Consider the following 18,608-nt stretch of genomic DNA (forward strand, 5'->3'; position numbering starts at 1 on the left):
ATAGGAATTTGTTCTTAACGGACTTGCCTAGTTCAATAAATATTTGTCTAAAGGTTCAATAAATATTTGTCTGATGTTTAGACATAAGCCTATACTTATCATGTCACATGTCCTCTTTGAAGCAAACATTTGATCAAATGTCCACTAATAAAAGCATTTATTACTGTTTTTAGATCTATTGTAAATCTCTTAAGATGTTCCAAAAAGGACAAAGAAAGAACACAATCGCCGTTGTTTAGTCAAAGCTGCTGTGCTGTTGCACTGGTTTTGACTCACAGGTCAACTTGGATGGGCCTGGTATTTTCAGTACACTGCACAAAACTAGTGCACTATATAGGTAATCGGGTGCTGTTAGGGACAGAATCAGTGTTTCTGTTGCTTTTTTTTAAATATTGAGAGGTGGACAAGTTTTACCTGCTGTTTACTGATCCATGTTTTGTGTGCAGTTGTGCAGCCTATAATGACAGAGGGCTACATGATTGTAATAATAAAACATAAAATAAATGTTGTTTTCTTCCTTACCTGACCCCATTCCACTTTCCTAATTGCATCTGATCTCCTCCTTTAGGCCTACCATCACATCTGTCACAATCAAGTCTGTGTCTGAAATTACATTTCGTTCTCTATGTATTGTAGAGTACAACTAGTGGCAGGTAGCCTGGCAGGTAGCCTAGCAGTTAGGAGCCATTGGCCAGTAACTGAAAGGTCTCTGGTTTGAATCCCTGAGCTGGCAAGGTGGAAAAATCTGTTCTGCCCTTAAGGAAGGCAGCTAACCCCCAACAACAACTGGTCACTGTCAATTAAGGCAGATAATTAATTGCACCCACCTGGTGTCCCAGATCTATATCAGTCCCTGATTAAAGGGGTTAGAATGAAAAAAACTGGCTTTGAGGTCCAGAGGGAATAGAGTGCAATTTTGAACATAATTTCCTTTGTGTGAAAATACAAAACAAACTTTGAGCAAATGTTTGATCCTCACATTGTTGCAGTGTAATATCAAACTACAGGTAACTGCCAAAATAATGAAAACACTTGAGTAAATAAGGGATACAAAGTATATTGAAAGCAGCTGCTTCCACACAAGTGTGGTTCCTGAGTTAGTTAAGCAGTTAACATCCCATCACGCTTAAGATCATGTATAAAAATGCTGGGCAGGCCATTATTTTGGCTACCATGGCTATGCCACATAGGATGACAATGCCTCCATTCACAGGGTAGGACTAGTCACTGAATGGTTTGATGAGCATGAAAACTATGTAAACCATATGCTCAGTCACCGGATCTCAACCCAATTGAACACTTAAGGGAGATTCTGGAGCGGCGCCCGAGACAACGTTTTCCACCACCTTCAACAAAACATCAAATGATCAAATGTATCATGAAAGAATGGTGTTGCATCCCTCCAATAGTTTCCAGACACTTATATAATCCATGCCAAGGTGCACTGACGATATTCTGGCTCGTGGTGGTCCAACGCCCTATTAAGGCATTTTATGTTAGTGTTTCCTTTATTTGGTCAGTTACCTGTTCTATAACTATGCTCGCAGGAAAACTGAAAATATATTCCAAACATCAGAGTAGTAGAACAAAACTGTTAATCACAATATTTATTGTCGCTTGGACAATACAAAACTAATCACAGTAGTAAATATTAATTGGAATGGAAGCAAATTAATTGTGTTCTAGCCATGCCGTGACATTAGTTAATATGTAATTCTCTTTAAAGGGATAGTTCAACCAAATTCCAAAATTGCATATTGGTTTCCTTGGCACTTAGCCTGTATGCAGTCTAAGGACAAGATGAGAGGCGAAAAATGCAAGGATATTGACTTGCATTTGGAGACCAGTTAATCCAAATTAAAGCATGGATTGCTTTCTTAATTTGTCCATAGACTGCTTATCCGGACCTCTGGCAGTCTCTATGGGGGTGCCACAGGGTTCAATTATTGGACCGACTCTCTTCTCTGTATACATCAATGATGTCGCTCTTGCTGCTGGTGAGTCTCTGATCCACCTCTAAGCAGATGACACCATTCTGTATACTTCTGGCCATTCTTTGGACACTGTGTTAACAACCCTCCAGGCAAGCTTCAATGCCATACAACTCTCCTTCCGTGGCCTCCAATTGCTCTTAAATACAAGTAAAACTAAATGCATGCTCTTCAACCGATCGCTACCTGCACCTGCCCGCCTGTCCAACATCACTACTCTGGACGGCTCTGACTTAGAATACGTGGACAACTACAAATACCCAGGTGTCTGGTTAGACTGTAAACTCTCCTTCCAGACCCATATCAAACATCTCCAATCCAAAGTTAAATCTAGAATTGGCTTCCTTTTTCGCAACAAAGCATCCTTCACTCATGCTGCCAAACATACCCTTGTAAAACTGACCATCCTACCAAACCTCGACTTCGGCAATGTCATTTACAAAATAGTTTCCAATACCCTACTCAACAAATTGGATGCAGTCTATCACAGTGCCATCCGTTTTGTCACCAAAGCCCCATATACTACCCACCATTGCGACCTGTACGCTCTCGTTGGCTGGCCCTCGCTTCATACTCGTCGCCAAACCCACTGGCTCCATGTCATCTACAAGACCCTGCTAGGTAAAGTCCCCCCTTATCTCAGCTCGCTGGTCACCATAGCATCTCCCACCTGTAGCACACGCTCCAGCAGGTATATCTCTCTAGTCACCCCCAAAACCAATTCTTTCTTTGTCCGACTCTCCTTACAGTTCTCGCTGCCAATGACTGGAACGAACTACAAACATCCCTGAAACTGGAAACACTTATCTCCCTCACTAGCTTTAAGCACCAACTGTCAGAGCATCTCACAGATTACTGCACCTGTACATAGCCCACCTATAATTTAGCTCAAACAACTACCCTCTATCCCTGCTGTATTTAATTAATTAATTTATTTATTTATTTTGCTCCTTTGCACCCCATTATTTTTATTTCTATTTTGCACATTCTTCCACTGCAAATCTACCATTCCAGTGTTTTACTTGCTATTTTGTATTTACTTTGCCACCATGGCCTTTTTTTGCCTTTACCTCCCTTATCTCACCTCATTTGCTCACATCATATATAGACGTGTTTATACTGTATTATTGACTGTATGTTTGTTTTACTCCATGTGTAACTCTGTCGTTCTATGTGTCGAACTGCTTTGCTTTATCTTGGCCAGGTCGCAATTGTAAATGAGCACTTGCTCTCAACTTGCCTACCTGGTTAAATAAAGGTTAAATAAAAAATTGAAAGATTATAGGGTAAGGAAACCAATATGTAATTTTGTAATTAGGGTGACTATCCCTTTAAGTCCCAAATAGTGATTAATACCTGTATGTATTTACATGGTAGTTACATAGGCAGTTGTAGTATAATTACAGTTTAAGAAATTATGTGAATCTGGTGAGGTGAATAAACCAGTGAAAGCACACAAAATGTACATCTAGCGATTTTGTAAGAGAATAATCAACATTTCTACATCCCCTAAAGAAATCTACAGCAACGGGTGCTAGCTGTATTTAGACCTGGATACAAATATTAGTTTTCTTTCAAATACTCTACTCGATTGAGCTGGCATGGCACGATGGAACCAATGGAATATTGCTAAAAGTGCAAACTCTGCCAATTTGGCGCTCCAGGCAGGCTCAATCAAACGCTCAAAGATTTCAAATATTAATTGAACCCAGTTGTGGCTGTGTCTCATTATCTATCTATGTTTTCTCAACCATGAAGTTAGTATTGCTGTAGCATGGTTCAGCAGTCTCACAGTCACTTGTGGTTTTGCCCGACCATTGATCAAAATCCTCCAAGAAGTAACAAACACCAGGAATATCCGGTGGAAAGTTTGGCGGAAGATCCTGTCTGGTCCGGGGAATGAAGACGAACTCTGGACAATCTTTCAGCAATCTGGAAACCCAAAATAACAAATGAACCATTATGAATGTAAATATAACGTTTTAGTGTGTGCTGCAGGTAGAAATGGGGGCTACGGGGCTCTCTATTCAATCAACATTGGATCCTGTTTCCTGTGCAAGACCACATAAACTATTTATCTTGTACTGTGAGAACGTGTGTATGACTGTATTGTATAACACAGTTGCTGTCTGAAACCAAAAAGCAACTCAACTGGATAGGAAGTTATACACGTTCTCTTGAAACACACGAACAATGTTGTTTTGCCTTTCTTACCAAAAATATACAGTAACATATCAACCAATTACACTCTAATTACACTAGTTACACTAATTACACTATAACATCTTGTTACAAATACCCAGGTAATGTTTGGACACACTTTTTAGAGGCCCCAATGCCAGGGCTATTCCATTACAGTCCGAGAGAACAACCATACGCCTTCTGGTTTTCATTCTTTCCTTTCAATCGGGGACAGATTCAGACTTGGGAATGCAGGTGGGTGAACTTTCTGGCCAATCAAGTGTTTTGTGAAACTGTTTTCAACTGTGTCCCTAAAGAGACCACACTGAACATCCAATAATGTTTGTAGTAAAGACCTTGGCTTTAGTGACTATGACAAATGTTGGGCAGCCAAATTCGGGTTCAAATTCTATGACCAAATAGTACAGATTCAGGCAAGACCTGTAGCCAACATAGGGTTTAATGGTCTATCTTCTGATGAATGCCAGTGCATCTTTTACTATCACAGTGAGTCAGGTAGTTTGTCATTTGAAGGGCACCACACAAAACATCATTTACTGTGTGACTTTTGTGATATACAGTGTGATTCAAATGAATGAGACATTAAAATAATACATTATAAATACATACATGCTAATGACAAGTCCAATGATGCATTATAACCACATCATAAGGATACATGTGATCATCAATGCAAAGTGTAAACACAAGACTTTTCAAAATATAATGTTTTTTAAATATAAAACATTAGCTAGTGGCTGAGCTTACGGAGATCTGGCAGTGAAATTAACTATAAAATATTTTGGAATTGCAGAAGTTTTAAGTCACCTGTGGGTTGTGGGGCTAACGTTGATTCTTCCAGGTACGCTACAGGACTCAAACTTATTTGCCAATGTGACGTTGTTGCCAAACAGACAGTAGCGCGGCATCATCACGCCAACAACACCGGCCAGAACTGAGCCAGTGTGCAGGCCAATTCGCATCTGTAAATAAAAATATATAATTTGTGCTGAGGGGAAAAACTACAACATTAAATCAAAGCTTCATTGATTATATTAAGTTTTCCTTTGAAGTGACAGCTATAAGGTGAAATCAACTAAAATCCAATATAAATATTTGTATATTCGAAGAGTAAGATTTCCATAACACTCTTTAAAAAACAATCAAGTCATTGCAACTCATATCTTTTCGGGAAATCACATTTTGACCGTAGTAAATATAATTTAAATGTAATTTGTGATAATAATTCAAGAACATTTCCCTTGCTGTGATGCTTTATGTGAAATAACCTTATCCACATGTCCTACTTCTGAATGGATTATTTTGCCAAATTATTATTTAGATTTATTGATTGAATTTATATAGCAATTTTCCAGATGCTCAAAGCGCTTTCATAGTAGGGAGTAAACTCACCTTATCCACCACCATCAATGTGTGGCACCCACTTTGGTCATGCAAGGCAATCATTTGTGCCGGAAGGCTCAGCACACATCAGAAAGCATGGTGTAGAGGTGAGGAGTGACATATGCCAATTAGGAATGACAAGTGAAATTGTAATGACCGTAGGTAGAGTCAAGATATCCGTTTAACATCCTCTCCGAAGGAGTAGGGCAGTCCCATGACAGACAGCAGAGAGCGTTGGATTCGAACCCATGCCTGCAGCGTTATATGTGTGTGTTCTGTATGTGTGTTCGAGAGGCAGCGCCTTAGACTACTTGACCACCCAGGGCACAAAGTTGTGTTTTAGAAGTTACTTGAATGTGATTTAGGCCTGCTTTTTTGGAGCATACTAACCAAAGGGGTATACAAAGTAGAGGTCGACCGATTATGATTTTTCAACGCCGATGCCGATTATTGGAGGACCAAAAAAGTCCGATACTGATTAATCGGCCAGTTTTTTGTTTTTTTTGCAATAATGACAATTACAACAATACTGAATGAACACTTATTTTAACTTAATATAATACACCAATACAATCAATTTAGCCTCAAATAAATAATTAAACATATTCAATTTGGTTTAAATAATGCAAAAACAAAGTGTTGGAGAAGAAAGTAAAAGTGCCATATGTGCCATGTAAGAAAGCTAACGTTTAAGTGCCTTGCTCAGAACATGAGAACATATGAAAGCTGGTGGTTCCTTTTAATATGAGTCTTCAATATTCCCAGGTAAGTTTTAGGTTGTCGTTATTATAGGAATTATAGGACTATTTCTCTCTATACCATTTGTATTTCATTCATCTTTGACTATTGGATGTTCTTATAGGCACTTTAGTATTTATTGCCAGTGTAACAGTATAGCTTCCATCCCTCTCCTCACCCCTACCTGTTTTCGAACCAGGAACACATCGACAACAGCCACCCTCGAAGTATCGTTACACATCGCTCCACAAAAGCCGCGGCCCTTGCAGAGCAAGCGGAACAACTACTTCAAGGTCTCAGAGCGAGTGACGTTTGAAACGCTATTAGCGCGCACCACGCTAACTAGCTAGCCATTTCACATCGGTTACACCAGCCTAATCTCGGAAGTTAATAGGCTTGAAGTCATAAACAGCAGAGCTGCTGGCAAAACGCACAAAAGTGCTGTTTGAATTAATGCTTCCGAGCCTGCTGGTGCCTACCATCGCTCAGTCAGACTACTCAAATCATAGACTTAATTATAACATAATAACACACAGAAATACAAGCCTTAGGTCATTAATATGGTCAAATCTGGAAACTATCATTTCGAAAACAAGACGTTTATTCTTTCAGTGAAATATGGAACCGTTCCGTATTTTATCTAACGGATGGCATCCATAAGTCTAAATATTCCTGTTACATTGCACAACCTTGAATGTTATGTCATAATTCTGGCAAATTAGGCGGCCCAAACTGTTGCATATACACTGACTCTGCATGCAACGAACGCAAGAGAAGTGGCACAATTTCACCTGGTTAATATTGCCTGCTAACCTGGATTTCTTTTAGCTAAATATGCAGGTTTAAAAATATATACTTGTGTGTATTGATTTTAAGAAAGGCATTGATGTTTATGTTTAGGTACACATTGGAGCAACGATACACACGGCATTGATTATATGCAATGCAGGACACGCTAGATAAACTAGTAATATCATAAACCATGTTTATGATTGATTGATTGTTTTTTATAAGATACGTTTAATGCTAGCTAGCAACTTACCTTGGCTTACTGCATTCGCTTAACAGGCAGGCTCCTCGTGGAGTGCAATGTAATTGGGTGGTTAGAGCGTTGGACTAGTTAACTGTAAGGTTGCAAGATTGAATCCCCCGAGCTGACAAGGTAAAAATCTGTCGTTCTGCCCCTGAACGAGGTACTTAACCCATCATTCCTAGGCTGTCATTGAAAATAAGAATGTGTTCTTAACTGACTTGCCTAGTTAAATAAAGATGAAATAAAGGTGTAAAAAAATGTTTTTTTAAATTGGCCAAATCGGTATTCAAAAATACCGATTTGCGATTGTTATGAAAACTTGAAATCGGCCCTGATTAATCGGCCATTCCGATTAATCGGTCGCCCTCTAATACAAAGCAGGATCTATGAGTTAGCCAGCTACTTTGGATAAACAACCAGAAATAACTATTGATTTTCTAGTTCATTAGGAAAGCTAAACTTAGCTCAGTTGGTAGAGCATGGCGCTTGTAACGCCAGGGTAGTGGGTTCAATTCCCGGGACCACCCATACGTAGAATGTATGCACACATGACTGTAAGTCGCTTTGGATAAAAGCGTCTGCTAAATGGCATATTTATTTTTTATTTCCTAAAGAGCTGGCTAACTCCTTGATCCTGCTTTGTAGTGTACCCCTTGTTTTGTGTTCAATGACGCTAATGATTAACTGTAGCAAAGTGAACGAATCCAATTCATGGATCACTGACTCTTTGGGTCCATAATCTGTGTTCTATGTATTCATAAGATGGGGTCAACTACCTCTAAGTTTTCAATGTAATGTCAAATGCCAAATAATATATCAAAATACTGAAAGACAGGAACAGCTGCAGCTTTCTCATTGTAATCTCCAAATTTGAGATGTTGATGAGCCACTGTCAGTTTGCTAGGGAGGTTACTAAGCCGGCCTGACATCTGCCCATCCTCTTGACTCTGCTGGTAACACAATCCACAGTCTCCCGCAACATCTCTGTCTCTGCCCATCAACAACTGGACTCATTCCTACGGTATCTCTGGACTTGTGGGTTGGTGTGCATGGCCAAAGTGAGAGTGACATGCATATACTGTGATGTATATAATTCCTGCTTGTTGTTCTTATAGTAGTTATATGCTGCCTTCGTGTATAGCCGTATTGTAATATGTGCAGGTAGCATATATATTCATATAGTCCCTCCCTTAATAACCTTGTTACTCTACTTGTCCTATCACTTATTGCAGGGGTTCTCAACCTGGGGGGGACACAACATTTGGTGGGAGGTAAAAAAATTATATAATGAATGATAATAATAGCAAATCATTTCCAATTCGCGATTGTTTATAATCATCTAAAATTATGAAAAATATGCGATGTTTTAGGCAAGAAACAAGCTGTAAAATGCCAGAGGAAAACACAACTCTGATGCCAATGGAATATCTTTTGTATGTCTCTGATATTCAGAAGCTGAGCTACAACCTTCTAAAGTTGAGGAGTCTAAGAAATTGGACTTTGCTTGAGAAGTCATATTTTTTTACCCCTTTTTATCCCCGATTTCGTGGTATCCAATTGGTAGTTACAGTCTTGTCTCATCGAAACACTGTACACTGCAATGGGACAAGGACATCCCTGCCGGCCAAACCAAAATAATAAAATCAATTATAAAAGCTGGTGGTGTATTTAATATAGGCTATCTCAATAAACAATAACTAATCAAATGTGAAAAGGGGGGCTCTAGGGGAAAATGTTGGGAACCCTTATTGTATTGTGTACATTGTACCCATAACCTCTAGTTCTCCTGTTTCAGAACCATTACCATTCTTCAGCCCCATGTACATCTCTGTCTGTGTGTGTGAATAAAATTTCTCTGAGGTTGCCTCATTCCCCTCTTAATGGGGCAGGTGCTAGCGTGTCATAGATCAGCCCAACTGGAGAGTTGCTCTCTTTCAGATGAACAATATTGTCATTCTTGATATAAATAACAACCAGCTACCAGGGAACAACTTTGTCTACATTTTGAGCAAATGGCATAACAGTAGAAAAGCCTGAAAATCAGTTTTGTGTTCAAGCAACTTCCTGTGCTGCTCAGTGCTGTTCTGAAAGGGGCTTTCCATTGATGGTTTCACACTGTGAAGAAGGTAAGCCGTAACACTCACCTTGATTGGCTCACCAGTCGGCGTCCTGACCTCATCGGACAGCTCCATCATCTTCAGCGCCATGAGGGCAATCTGCACTGCGTGAGTCTCGCTCTCCTTGTGCAAGCCACCAGCCACACAGTACGCATCACCGATAGTCTCCACCTAGATACAGTAGAATAGAATAGTTTAATATCCCATAGGCAAACTACATGACATACAGTTGACTTCATCACAAGACTTGTATCATATCTTGTTTAATACTATTAAACTTTTTTTTATTTAAGACCTGCCCCCATGGTCTACAGACCCTGTTCTTAATTTATACATTGACTGTATTGAGAGAGAATAATAGTTGTATGGTGTATGCATCGTACTTTATGTTGAAGGATTGTTTTTTTAGCCCTCTTAATTTCTTGATTTGTGCGTTAGACCATTCCAATTCATAACCTCCTGATGAGAAGCACAAGTAATGGAAAACACGTCAAATCAAGTGAGCAAAAACTACTGTACCTATTTTAATTTGTCACACAGTCTTCCCCTACGGGTCGAGATGTTGACACATTCGAACACAAACACAACAGGGCCAATTTAATCCGTGTGAATTAGCATCAAAATAGTTATTCTGGGAGGTGTTTATGTTTTACTCTGGAGCAGGAGAGCCCTCGACAGTTGTGTGGTAGTGGTTGAGGTGAACAACGTGAGGTAAAAGTCGATGTCCCAAATGGCATTCTATACAGTGAATTGTAGTGCAATATAAAGGGAATAGAGTGCCATTTGGAAAGCAGACAAAATCTATTTTTGGATCGTGAATGGAAACAGAGGTCCTAAAGGAACCTCTGACTACCCAGTACTTTACGAAAGATCCGTCAGATATGCTGCTCTCCTCTGTTATACTTCAGTGACACACTGATTACATTAACCAAACTCCCCGCAGATTACAAGACAGTTGACTGAGAGCAAGCAAGTTTGGCCATGAGACAAGTACAGTCTGTTCTTTAAGAAATAATAAACCCAAATAAAATGGTGGAATTGTTTCATTTTTGTCCAATACTTGTGGAATCTATGAGAGAACGCAACAAAAATAACTTTTCTACCATGAACTTAAAGTACTTTTGTGCCTAAATCACATAAGTCTCATTCTGACAAGGTCAAAAACAACCATGATCTTTCCCCTTTTTGGAGCCTGTGTATCTGTTTTATATGGATCCTACTCTTATTTTGGAGTAGACCTTTTAATTATTGATGACTTAAGAATACACAACTATTATTCTCTCTAAATTGCTTTGGTCAAGACATAACTGTTGAGTATTGTCTATATTAATACATTGATGAATTATTGTTAAATTATGCAAAAGCATGAGGTAGACAAGCCTCCACTCTCAAATGATTCATATCAGTAAACACATTCTAATGAAACGCTATCGAAGAGCAACATGAAGCATATCTTACCTTAACACCTCCATGGCTAATTTAATTCAAATTAAGCTGTATTCATGACGGGATCAACATAATATGGGAATGCTAGCAAGGGTCTGTAGTCAACAACATAAATTGTTGTTCTAAAAATAAACTGTTGATATTAACATAAGATTATATAGAGGGCCTTATTCATTCAATCCAAAACCGGTAACAGGGGTTGTGGAATAAGACTATAGCAACATTTGGGCACATTTGGAGTCCATTTCTCAAAAATGTAAATTTTAGCTGTATAAAAAACCTAATCTTGCTTTCTTACACTGTAAGGCAATTTTTGCTGTTCCATTTTAACTGCTGTTTTACTGAATAATTATATTATAACCTGGTACTTTCTGGTACTTAATTGGGAGGAATTCCACACACTACATTGTACCAAATGGTGGGTGGTGCGTAGTGTTTCAATTAATTCAATCTATCCCCATAAACAAATGTATTCTGTGGTTATTGTTATGAATTTAATTTCACCTTCATCATTCCAAGTAATTACCAGGCACTTTGTAAAATAAAGCATAACCACAATGTTTAGTTGTATCCGGTAAATCTGATTTTGATTGAGAAGTTCCCTGAGTTTCCTTGGGCCTTGCTGTAACACACCTTGTATACATCCAGCTCCCCGCAGTGGTGGTCAAAGCGTGTGTACAGCTCATTGAGCATGGTGACCACCTGCATAGGCGTGCAGCGTGAGCACACGGCCGTGAAGCCTACGATGTCCGAGAACAGCATGGTGACATGCTCAAACTCCCTGGCATCCACCGTGTGGCCTTGCCAAAGTTCCTGGGCCACCGTCCCCGGGAAAATAGTGAAAAGCAGATCCACCGTCCTCTTCTTCTCTTCCTCCAGGGCGAGGTGAGCGTGCTCCAGGGCCGCCTTGGCCTTGCCTAGGCGCTTCTTCAAGCCATCCTGGGCCTTGGCCTGCTCGCCCACCAGGACCACGTCGCGCAGGGCGTTGTGGATGGGGATGTCAGACAGGTAGAGGCCACGGCCAGTCAGCTCCTCCAGCTTGTCTACGCACGGCGAGCCCAGGAAGAGGATGGCATTGGACTCTGAGATGCAGATCATCTGGCCTTTCAGGTCCATGAGCTAGAAGAGAGGGAAACAAGACAAGAGATAAATGGCTTTGTCCGGGTACTCCATGCTAAATTGTATATACACAGTCATGTCCAAAATTATTGGCACACTTGATAAAGATGAGCAAATAAGACTGTATACAATAAATAATACAAATACTGAGCTACATTGTATTCTCAAATACAATTGTTCAGAGAAAGAGATTTTATTTAACAATTTATTAAAAAATATATATTGGCACCCCTTGTTTTCAAAACTCCACCACCCTCCCCTTGCGAGGATAACGGCACGGAGCTTTTATCTAAAATGTTTTATGAGACTGGAGAACACACTGGAAGGGATCTTAGACCATTCCTCCATACAGAATCTTTCCAGATCCTTGATATCCTTCAGCTGCTCTTATGGACTGATATATTCAAGTCAATGCCCTCTTCAATTCAAACCACAGGTTTTCAATGGGGTTCAAGTATGGAGACTGAGATGGCCATTGCAAAATGTTGATTTTGTGGTCAGTTAACCATTTCTTTGTGGATTTTGATGTGTGCTGGAAGATCCACTTGTGGCCAAGTTTCAGCCTCCTGACAGAGGCAACCAGGTCAAAATGTCCTGATACTTGGTAAAGTTAACAAGGGCTCAAGGACCAATGGAAGAAAAATAGCTTTGCTAACCAGTATTGGCACTTGAATTGGAACCAGTGCTATGGTCAGATGACATGAAAATAGAGCTATTTTGACACTCACACCAGTGGTGGGTTTAGCATCAAAAGAACGAATCATTTGTAGAAAATAACCTCATACCTACTGTAAAATATTGTGGTGGATCTTTGATGTTATGGGGATATTTTGCTTCCACTAGTTCTGGGGCCATTGTCAAAGTCAATGGCATCATGAACTATCAAGTACCAGGACATTTTAGCCAAAAACCTGGTTGCCTCTGCCAGGAGGCAGAGGACTGTTAAGAATACAAGATCAAGTGGATCTTCCAGCAAGACAATAATCTCTAGCAGCACATCAAAATCCCAAAATCAACAGCCTGATCAACTCTATGCAAAGGACATGTGTCGCGCTGCATGAGGCGAATGGTCACACCTAATTCATTTATTTCTGTTGACAGATTTTCTTTGTAGTTCTACAAATGGTCTGACTCACTGGAAGAAATAAAGTGTTAAATAACTATGAAGCTTTCAGAGATTCCCACCCCGTGAAAAGTTAACTTTGTACATGTTTTGACCTGACCTGACTTTCTTTTTACTGCTCTCAATAGTTGACCATAAATAGAGATTGTTACACAATTATATCAGCATCCCCGTGAGAGACTTTGATGGGTGAACTGATTTGACATAGTGCCTCCAATTCAACCTGGTCTCAGAGCATTTCATATTATTCTGAACGTAAATCCAAGCCACATTTAATATGTTATGTTTGGTATGGTATATATTCATTTGTGGATGTCCATCACCCATTTTGTATGACATATTATGAATTACAATTCATATTATATGTTACGAATTTGCAAATGTCCTTTTTGTTACGAATTTGCAAAATGTACTATATGTTACGAATTTGCAAAACGTATGACATGTTACGAAATCTAGCTAGGTGGCTAAGATTTGCTGGCTGGCTAACATTAACTAGGCTAGGGGTTAGGGGGTTAAGGTTAGAGTTACGTTTAGGAGTTAGGTTAAAAGGTTAAGGTTAGTGTTAGCTATAATAATTATGGTTAGAGAAATGGTTAGATAAAAGGGTTAAGGTTAGGGTTAGGGGAAGTGTTAGCTAATATTCTAAGTAGTTGCAAAGTAGCTAAAATTAGTACCTAGTTGAAAAGTTGCTATTTAGCGAATGTTGTCTGTGATGAGATTTGAACTCGCAACCTTTGGGATGCTAGATGTTTGCGTCTTATGTAACCATACTAAACGTACCATATCATATTAATTTTAGTGTCCCGGATTTATATTTACTATGTTACGTCTAGTCTATGAGACCCGGCTGTCCAATTCCATCGTGGGCTTATATTGTTCTCTACCTCAGAGGGAGCATTCCGCTAATTAGCACATACTAATTAACAACGTGGCATTTTGCCTTTCTGAAGGGCTATTTTTAACATCAAACCTGCATTTAGACAACCTTCAATACCTTGTTAGGCATTCGTCTCAACTCCAAGGGGTCATATCCAGCAGACCTGAATTCAAATGGTTTTGCAAATCAAAGACTTTGAGTGTTTGCTTTGAGCCCACTCTGCGGAGTCAACAGAAAGTGGATGTTTCAAGGGATACAGTATTTTCCACCTAACTTTCCACTGAAAAACAATAGTGGGACCTCCACTCAGGCGTTTTTCTATGGCTGCTATGTTAGGTTAGCTTGAGCCTGCCTGGACTGCCGAATAGGTGGGTTTGCACTTGGTTCCATTGAACCAGGCGAGCTCAATGAAGCATCACTCAAGACTTCAAATACTATTTGAACCCAGGTCTGATATCCAGTCAAAATAGGGTCATTACCCTCCCTGTGTCATCGGCCATGGAGCCCCCTTGGTGCTTTATCCGAATGATGAACTGTGTGTTCAGCATTGTCAAGATGCCTTGGAAGGTGCACCTGATCTGGGGTGTGACGATGGCAAAGTGCTCCTGGAAGGCAGCGGGCCGTCTCAGGCCATCCTTCCGGCTAAGCCTCTTCCGTAGGCCGTCACCGATTTGCAACAGGCCCAGGTCCTGATCCAGAAAGAGGTGGAAAGGGAAGGTGGAGGAGAAGAGCGAGGTGGGCATGGTCCCAACCGACGTGGCCCTCATGGGACTGGGGCTCAGGCTCTTGGCATCCTTCACCACCACCGAGTAGAGCAGGCTGGGCTGCCGGGGCCCAGCTTGGAACTGCAAGGGGCCTACGCTCTCCTTGGTGCCTCCTTGAAGGTCCATCTCCATCTCCATGTCCATGAACACCTCCACGGTGGTGTCGTAGAGCAGGCGGGCGGCCGCCTTGATGACACCAGGGAAGAAGAACTCCGTGGTCTGCCCGGGGTTGAAGTAGTAGACGGTGTGCAGACCCAGATCCTTGTCCAGGCACAGCACCGAAGCTGATTCATTGTTTACATTATCTGTTATTCTGTCTAGGTTGGCTTGCAGAGCGGCTGGTTCTGGCGGGTTTGGGACGATGCCCTGTTTCAACAGGACATTGAAGCTGTTCAGGAAGTCGCTGAGGGTTCCCCCCACCACCTGCAGAATATGGCTGTCCTCGTCGAAGCACGTTTGGAACAGCTCCTCGCCAAGGGAGACTTTCAAAGCGTCCATGCGAATACCTGATCGTAAAAGGAGAGCAAATGTAATAGAATAGAATAACAATAAAAAAATAAAATACAATACTGTAGATTAGAATAGAAAACAATAGAATATAATATTTCTATTGTCCACACAAGGTACAAATGTGTCTTTTGTTTCACAGAGGCATGAATATAACAGACGTTAAAAACACCCACAACGGAATAAAAGCAACTCATGTTCAGTGTTGTTTGAATTTGATCAGCTTCACAATACCTGTTTTGAGAGAATAATTCTTCATGATCTCCAGTAAATGCTCTGGTCGATCAAAGGTCCTATCTTGACAGATGTCTGCATAACACACGGAAGGGCTGTGGACAGAAATGACATCAGTGTTATATTAGTAAGCACTGCACTCACCACATGAATGAATGGGTTTAGATATCCTAATTCCATGAAATCCCATGTATGTTATGAAAAACTGTGTTTCTTAACCAAAGTTTTGACTATTCAAAGCCATCTTGCTGATTGATCATATACAGGTCGTTATGCATGGGGCATCCATGCATGGCACGCAGTCAATAGGTATTCAATAAGACTAATAGCTGGCCGCATTCGATTGAACACAACTGAACATTGTCATTTCTTATCATCGTGACCTTTGACAATAATTAAATATCAGGGCAGCATAGTTTAAATCGTTAATTTCGCCAGCATTTATTGGACTTAGTTCTTACCATTTCTTGTCTAACGTATGCTGTTTCATCATTTGCAGAAAGGCAGTATGCAGTCTTTGAAACTGGAAAACAACAAGTCCAGAAGTTTATTGACAATATATGTGTATAAGAAATCTTATAGTTTGGCCCATTGCAATCACATTAACACAACAGCAAACAAATAATATGGTTCGAGATTAGTTCCGATAGGTTACTGTACATGTTCCACGGTGTAAACTGCTCTCTTCTGAGACGACACTCAACAACAGTGCACAACAGTCAATTCTGATGATATTTTTGAGAAATTGATTTATTGTAGCACAATCTCAATTTACCTCGGGACATGCTACTTTGCGGATGCTCTCCCCTAATGAATGAAGATTGACTCTAGTCTTGCTTGTCTTCCTTTGAGATAGCACCTCCGATACATGTCCATACACATCCTTGGAAATTGCCAGTACATCCCCGGTATGGTCACTTGTACGTTCCTCAAAGTCTCCGGGTTCGTCCACACGACCAATACCGGCGAATGGACATTCTCCAGAGATTTTCAGGTCTTTCAATTTTGTGCAAAACATTCTTGGTTTATCCTCATCTCTTGATTACATGCAAATGTCTACATTTTGGACACGCAACTCCTGTCTCAGTTAGAAATTCCATTCCCACATCATTGCATTCGCAAGGGAGCGAGGAGAAAAAATATATTATTTTATGCGCATCCTCTCGTCTGGACAACTATCTTTCTACACTTCGTATGTTATAAATGATCTGCACCTACGCCAGCAACCACACACAATATTCATAGGAAATTACATGGCAAAACATGAGTGAAATACTATTTCCACAAACCAATGAAAACCGACAGAAGAGTCCACCTGGCCAATCGATGCGCGAGTAGGTTGAGCTCTTAAAAAATGTACCAGTATGCAATACCTTGTAGGCTGCTACGACGGTATAAATCAATAACTAATTCACCGTTTGTCACATAAACATCAAACTAGATATGATTTATTCTATAAATGTCTAGTATACTTTTACAACCTTTGCCTTGAATAGAAATTCCAGTTTTGATTTGACAGAAATACATAAAATCTCAAACATTGCATTTAAAGATGAAGAAATCTAATTCAGTGATTGTCTGAGAAAAAAAGTGAAAATATGCATTTATTTGCAATAACTTTAAAGAAATGTTCATTTCAAGTGCAATTTGCTCTATCTGAAGTTAGACAATGTTTACATACAGTTGTACAAGGTTTACAATCTTAAATTGTATACCAAATCACTGTTTGCATTTTTAGTGCAGCAGTTACACATTTAAAGTAGTTACAAGGTACAACAGTAATGTATTTAAACGTCTCTAATTTAACAGCAAAGAGGCCCCTTCCAATAATTTTCTATTTTACCTTTGTTGAAGTCCTTCTTTGTCTGGGACAAGCTGAATGGTACCATCTCTGGCACTCAGAGCATTCTATCTGCAGTATTAAAAACATAAAACAGGGTTATGTTTATTTACATGCAAATTACAGTTCTGGAATACGCAAATTCTGTTACATGCTTTTGCAATAAGGAACATTTTCAAAATTAATTGGATTTTTGTTCAATTGCTCAATGGACTTTAACTTACATGCATTTGACCACAACCTTGACAGAAGCACACATAACTGTGGTGTTAATCATCGTTGAGTATTCAGGCAATATAAATAATATCGTAATAAAGGCATACATTTGCAAAAAATGTATACGTTGATAAAAAAAGGTTTCAAAATCAACATGCCAGAGGATCTACTCATTGGATGTAGGCTCGGTTGGGAGTTTATCACCGTTGGAATTTTATATCCTGCTTTACCACTAAAATCATAATAAACACTGACAACTGAAATATTGTGTTATTGATGTTATTGTTACGCGTATTATTATAAAACATAGGGGAAGGGGAAGTTAAAAATGTACCCAAAAAGGTTCTTCAAAAGGTTATTCGAGGATCCATTGAAAGGGGTCCTTTGAAGAACCATTTTATAGGGTACTTCGGAGAACTTAGAGAGGTTCCCCCACAGTTTTATTTTGAAGAACTCCTAAAGGATACTCTAGGAACCTTTTCGTTTTAGAGTGTAGGAAGAGTTTTGGTGGTTCCAAACCCCTTCCATTTAAGAAGGATGGAGGCCACTGTGTTTACATTTACATTTACATTTAAGTCATTTAGCAGACGCTCTTATCCAGAGCGACTTACAAATTGGTGCATACACCTTATGACATCCAGTGGAACAGCCACTTTACAGTAGTGCATCTAAATCTTTTTAGGGGGGTGAGAAGGATTACTTACCCTAGGTCTTGGGGACCTTCAATGCTGCAGATATTTTTTGGTACCCTTCCCCAGGTCTGTGACTCGACACAATCTTGTCTCGGAGCTTTACGGAATATTCCTTCAACCTCATGGCTTGGTGTTTGGCATGACATGCACTGTCAACTATGAGTCCTTATATAGACAGGTGTGTGCCTTTCCAAATCATGTCCAATCAATTGAATTTACCATAAGTGGACTCCAATCAAGTTGTAGAAACATGTCAAGGAAACAGAATGCACCTGAGCTCAATTTTCGAGTCTCATAGAAAAAGGTCTGAATACTTATGGAAA

At 39.9% G+C, this 18,608-nt stretch overlaps 1 protein-coding gene across 1 annotated transcript; it reads right to left on the minus strand.

Annotated features, from left to right (window-relative positions):
- Nucleotides 1-1,598: 1,598 nt before the first annotated feature.
- Nucleotides 1,599-16,750, minus strand: LOC118362085 (guanylate cyclase soluble subunit alpha-1-like). Its single transcript, XM_035742290.2, has 8 exons — nt 16,313-16,750; nt 15,999-16,060; nt 15,538-15,632; nt 14,512-15,302; nt 11,544-12,029; nt 9,492-9,635; nt 5,001-5,155; nt 1,599-3,923 (listed from the first exon to the last, which is right to left on the minus strand). Exons 1-8 carry the CDS (start codon nt 16,553-16,555, stop codon nt 3,728-3,730), a joined length of 2,172 nt encoding a protein of 723 aa, XP_035598183.1. The 5' UTR covers nt 16,556-16,750; the 3' UTR covers nt 1,599-3,727.
- Between the last annotated feature and the right edge of the window lie 1,858 nt (nt 16,751-18,608).

This window comes from Oncorhynchus keta, chromosome 29 (genome assembly GCF_023373465.1).
Source record: "Oncorhynchus keta strain PuntledgeMale-10-30-2019 chromosome 29, Oket_V2, whole genome shotgun sequence".
NCBI lineage: Eukaryota > Metazoa > Chordata > Actinopteri > Salmoniformes > Salmonidae > Oncorhynchus > Oncorhynchus keta.

Coding starts and splice junctions, on each gene's coding strand:
- LOC118362085 (XM_035742290.2), bottom strand. CDS start 16,555: ATGTTTTGCACAAAATTGAAAGACCTGAAAATCTCTGGAGAATGTCCA. Junction 15,303..15,537: donor GAATTATTCTCTCAAAACAG/GTATTGTGAAGC, acceptor TTTTACGATCAG/GTATTCGCATGGACGCTTTG. Junction 5,156..9,491: donor CGACTGGTGAGCCAATCAAG/GTGAGTGTTACG, acceptor TTTTATTTACAG/ATGCGAATTGGCCTGCACAC.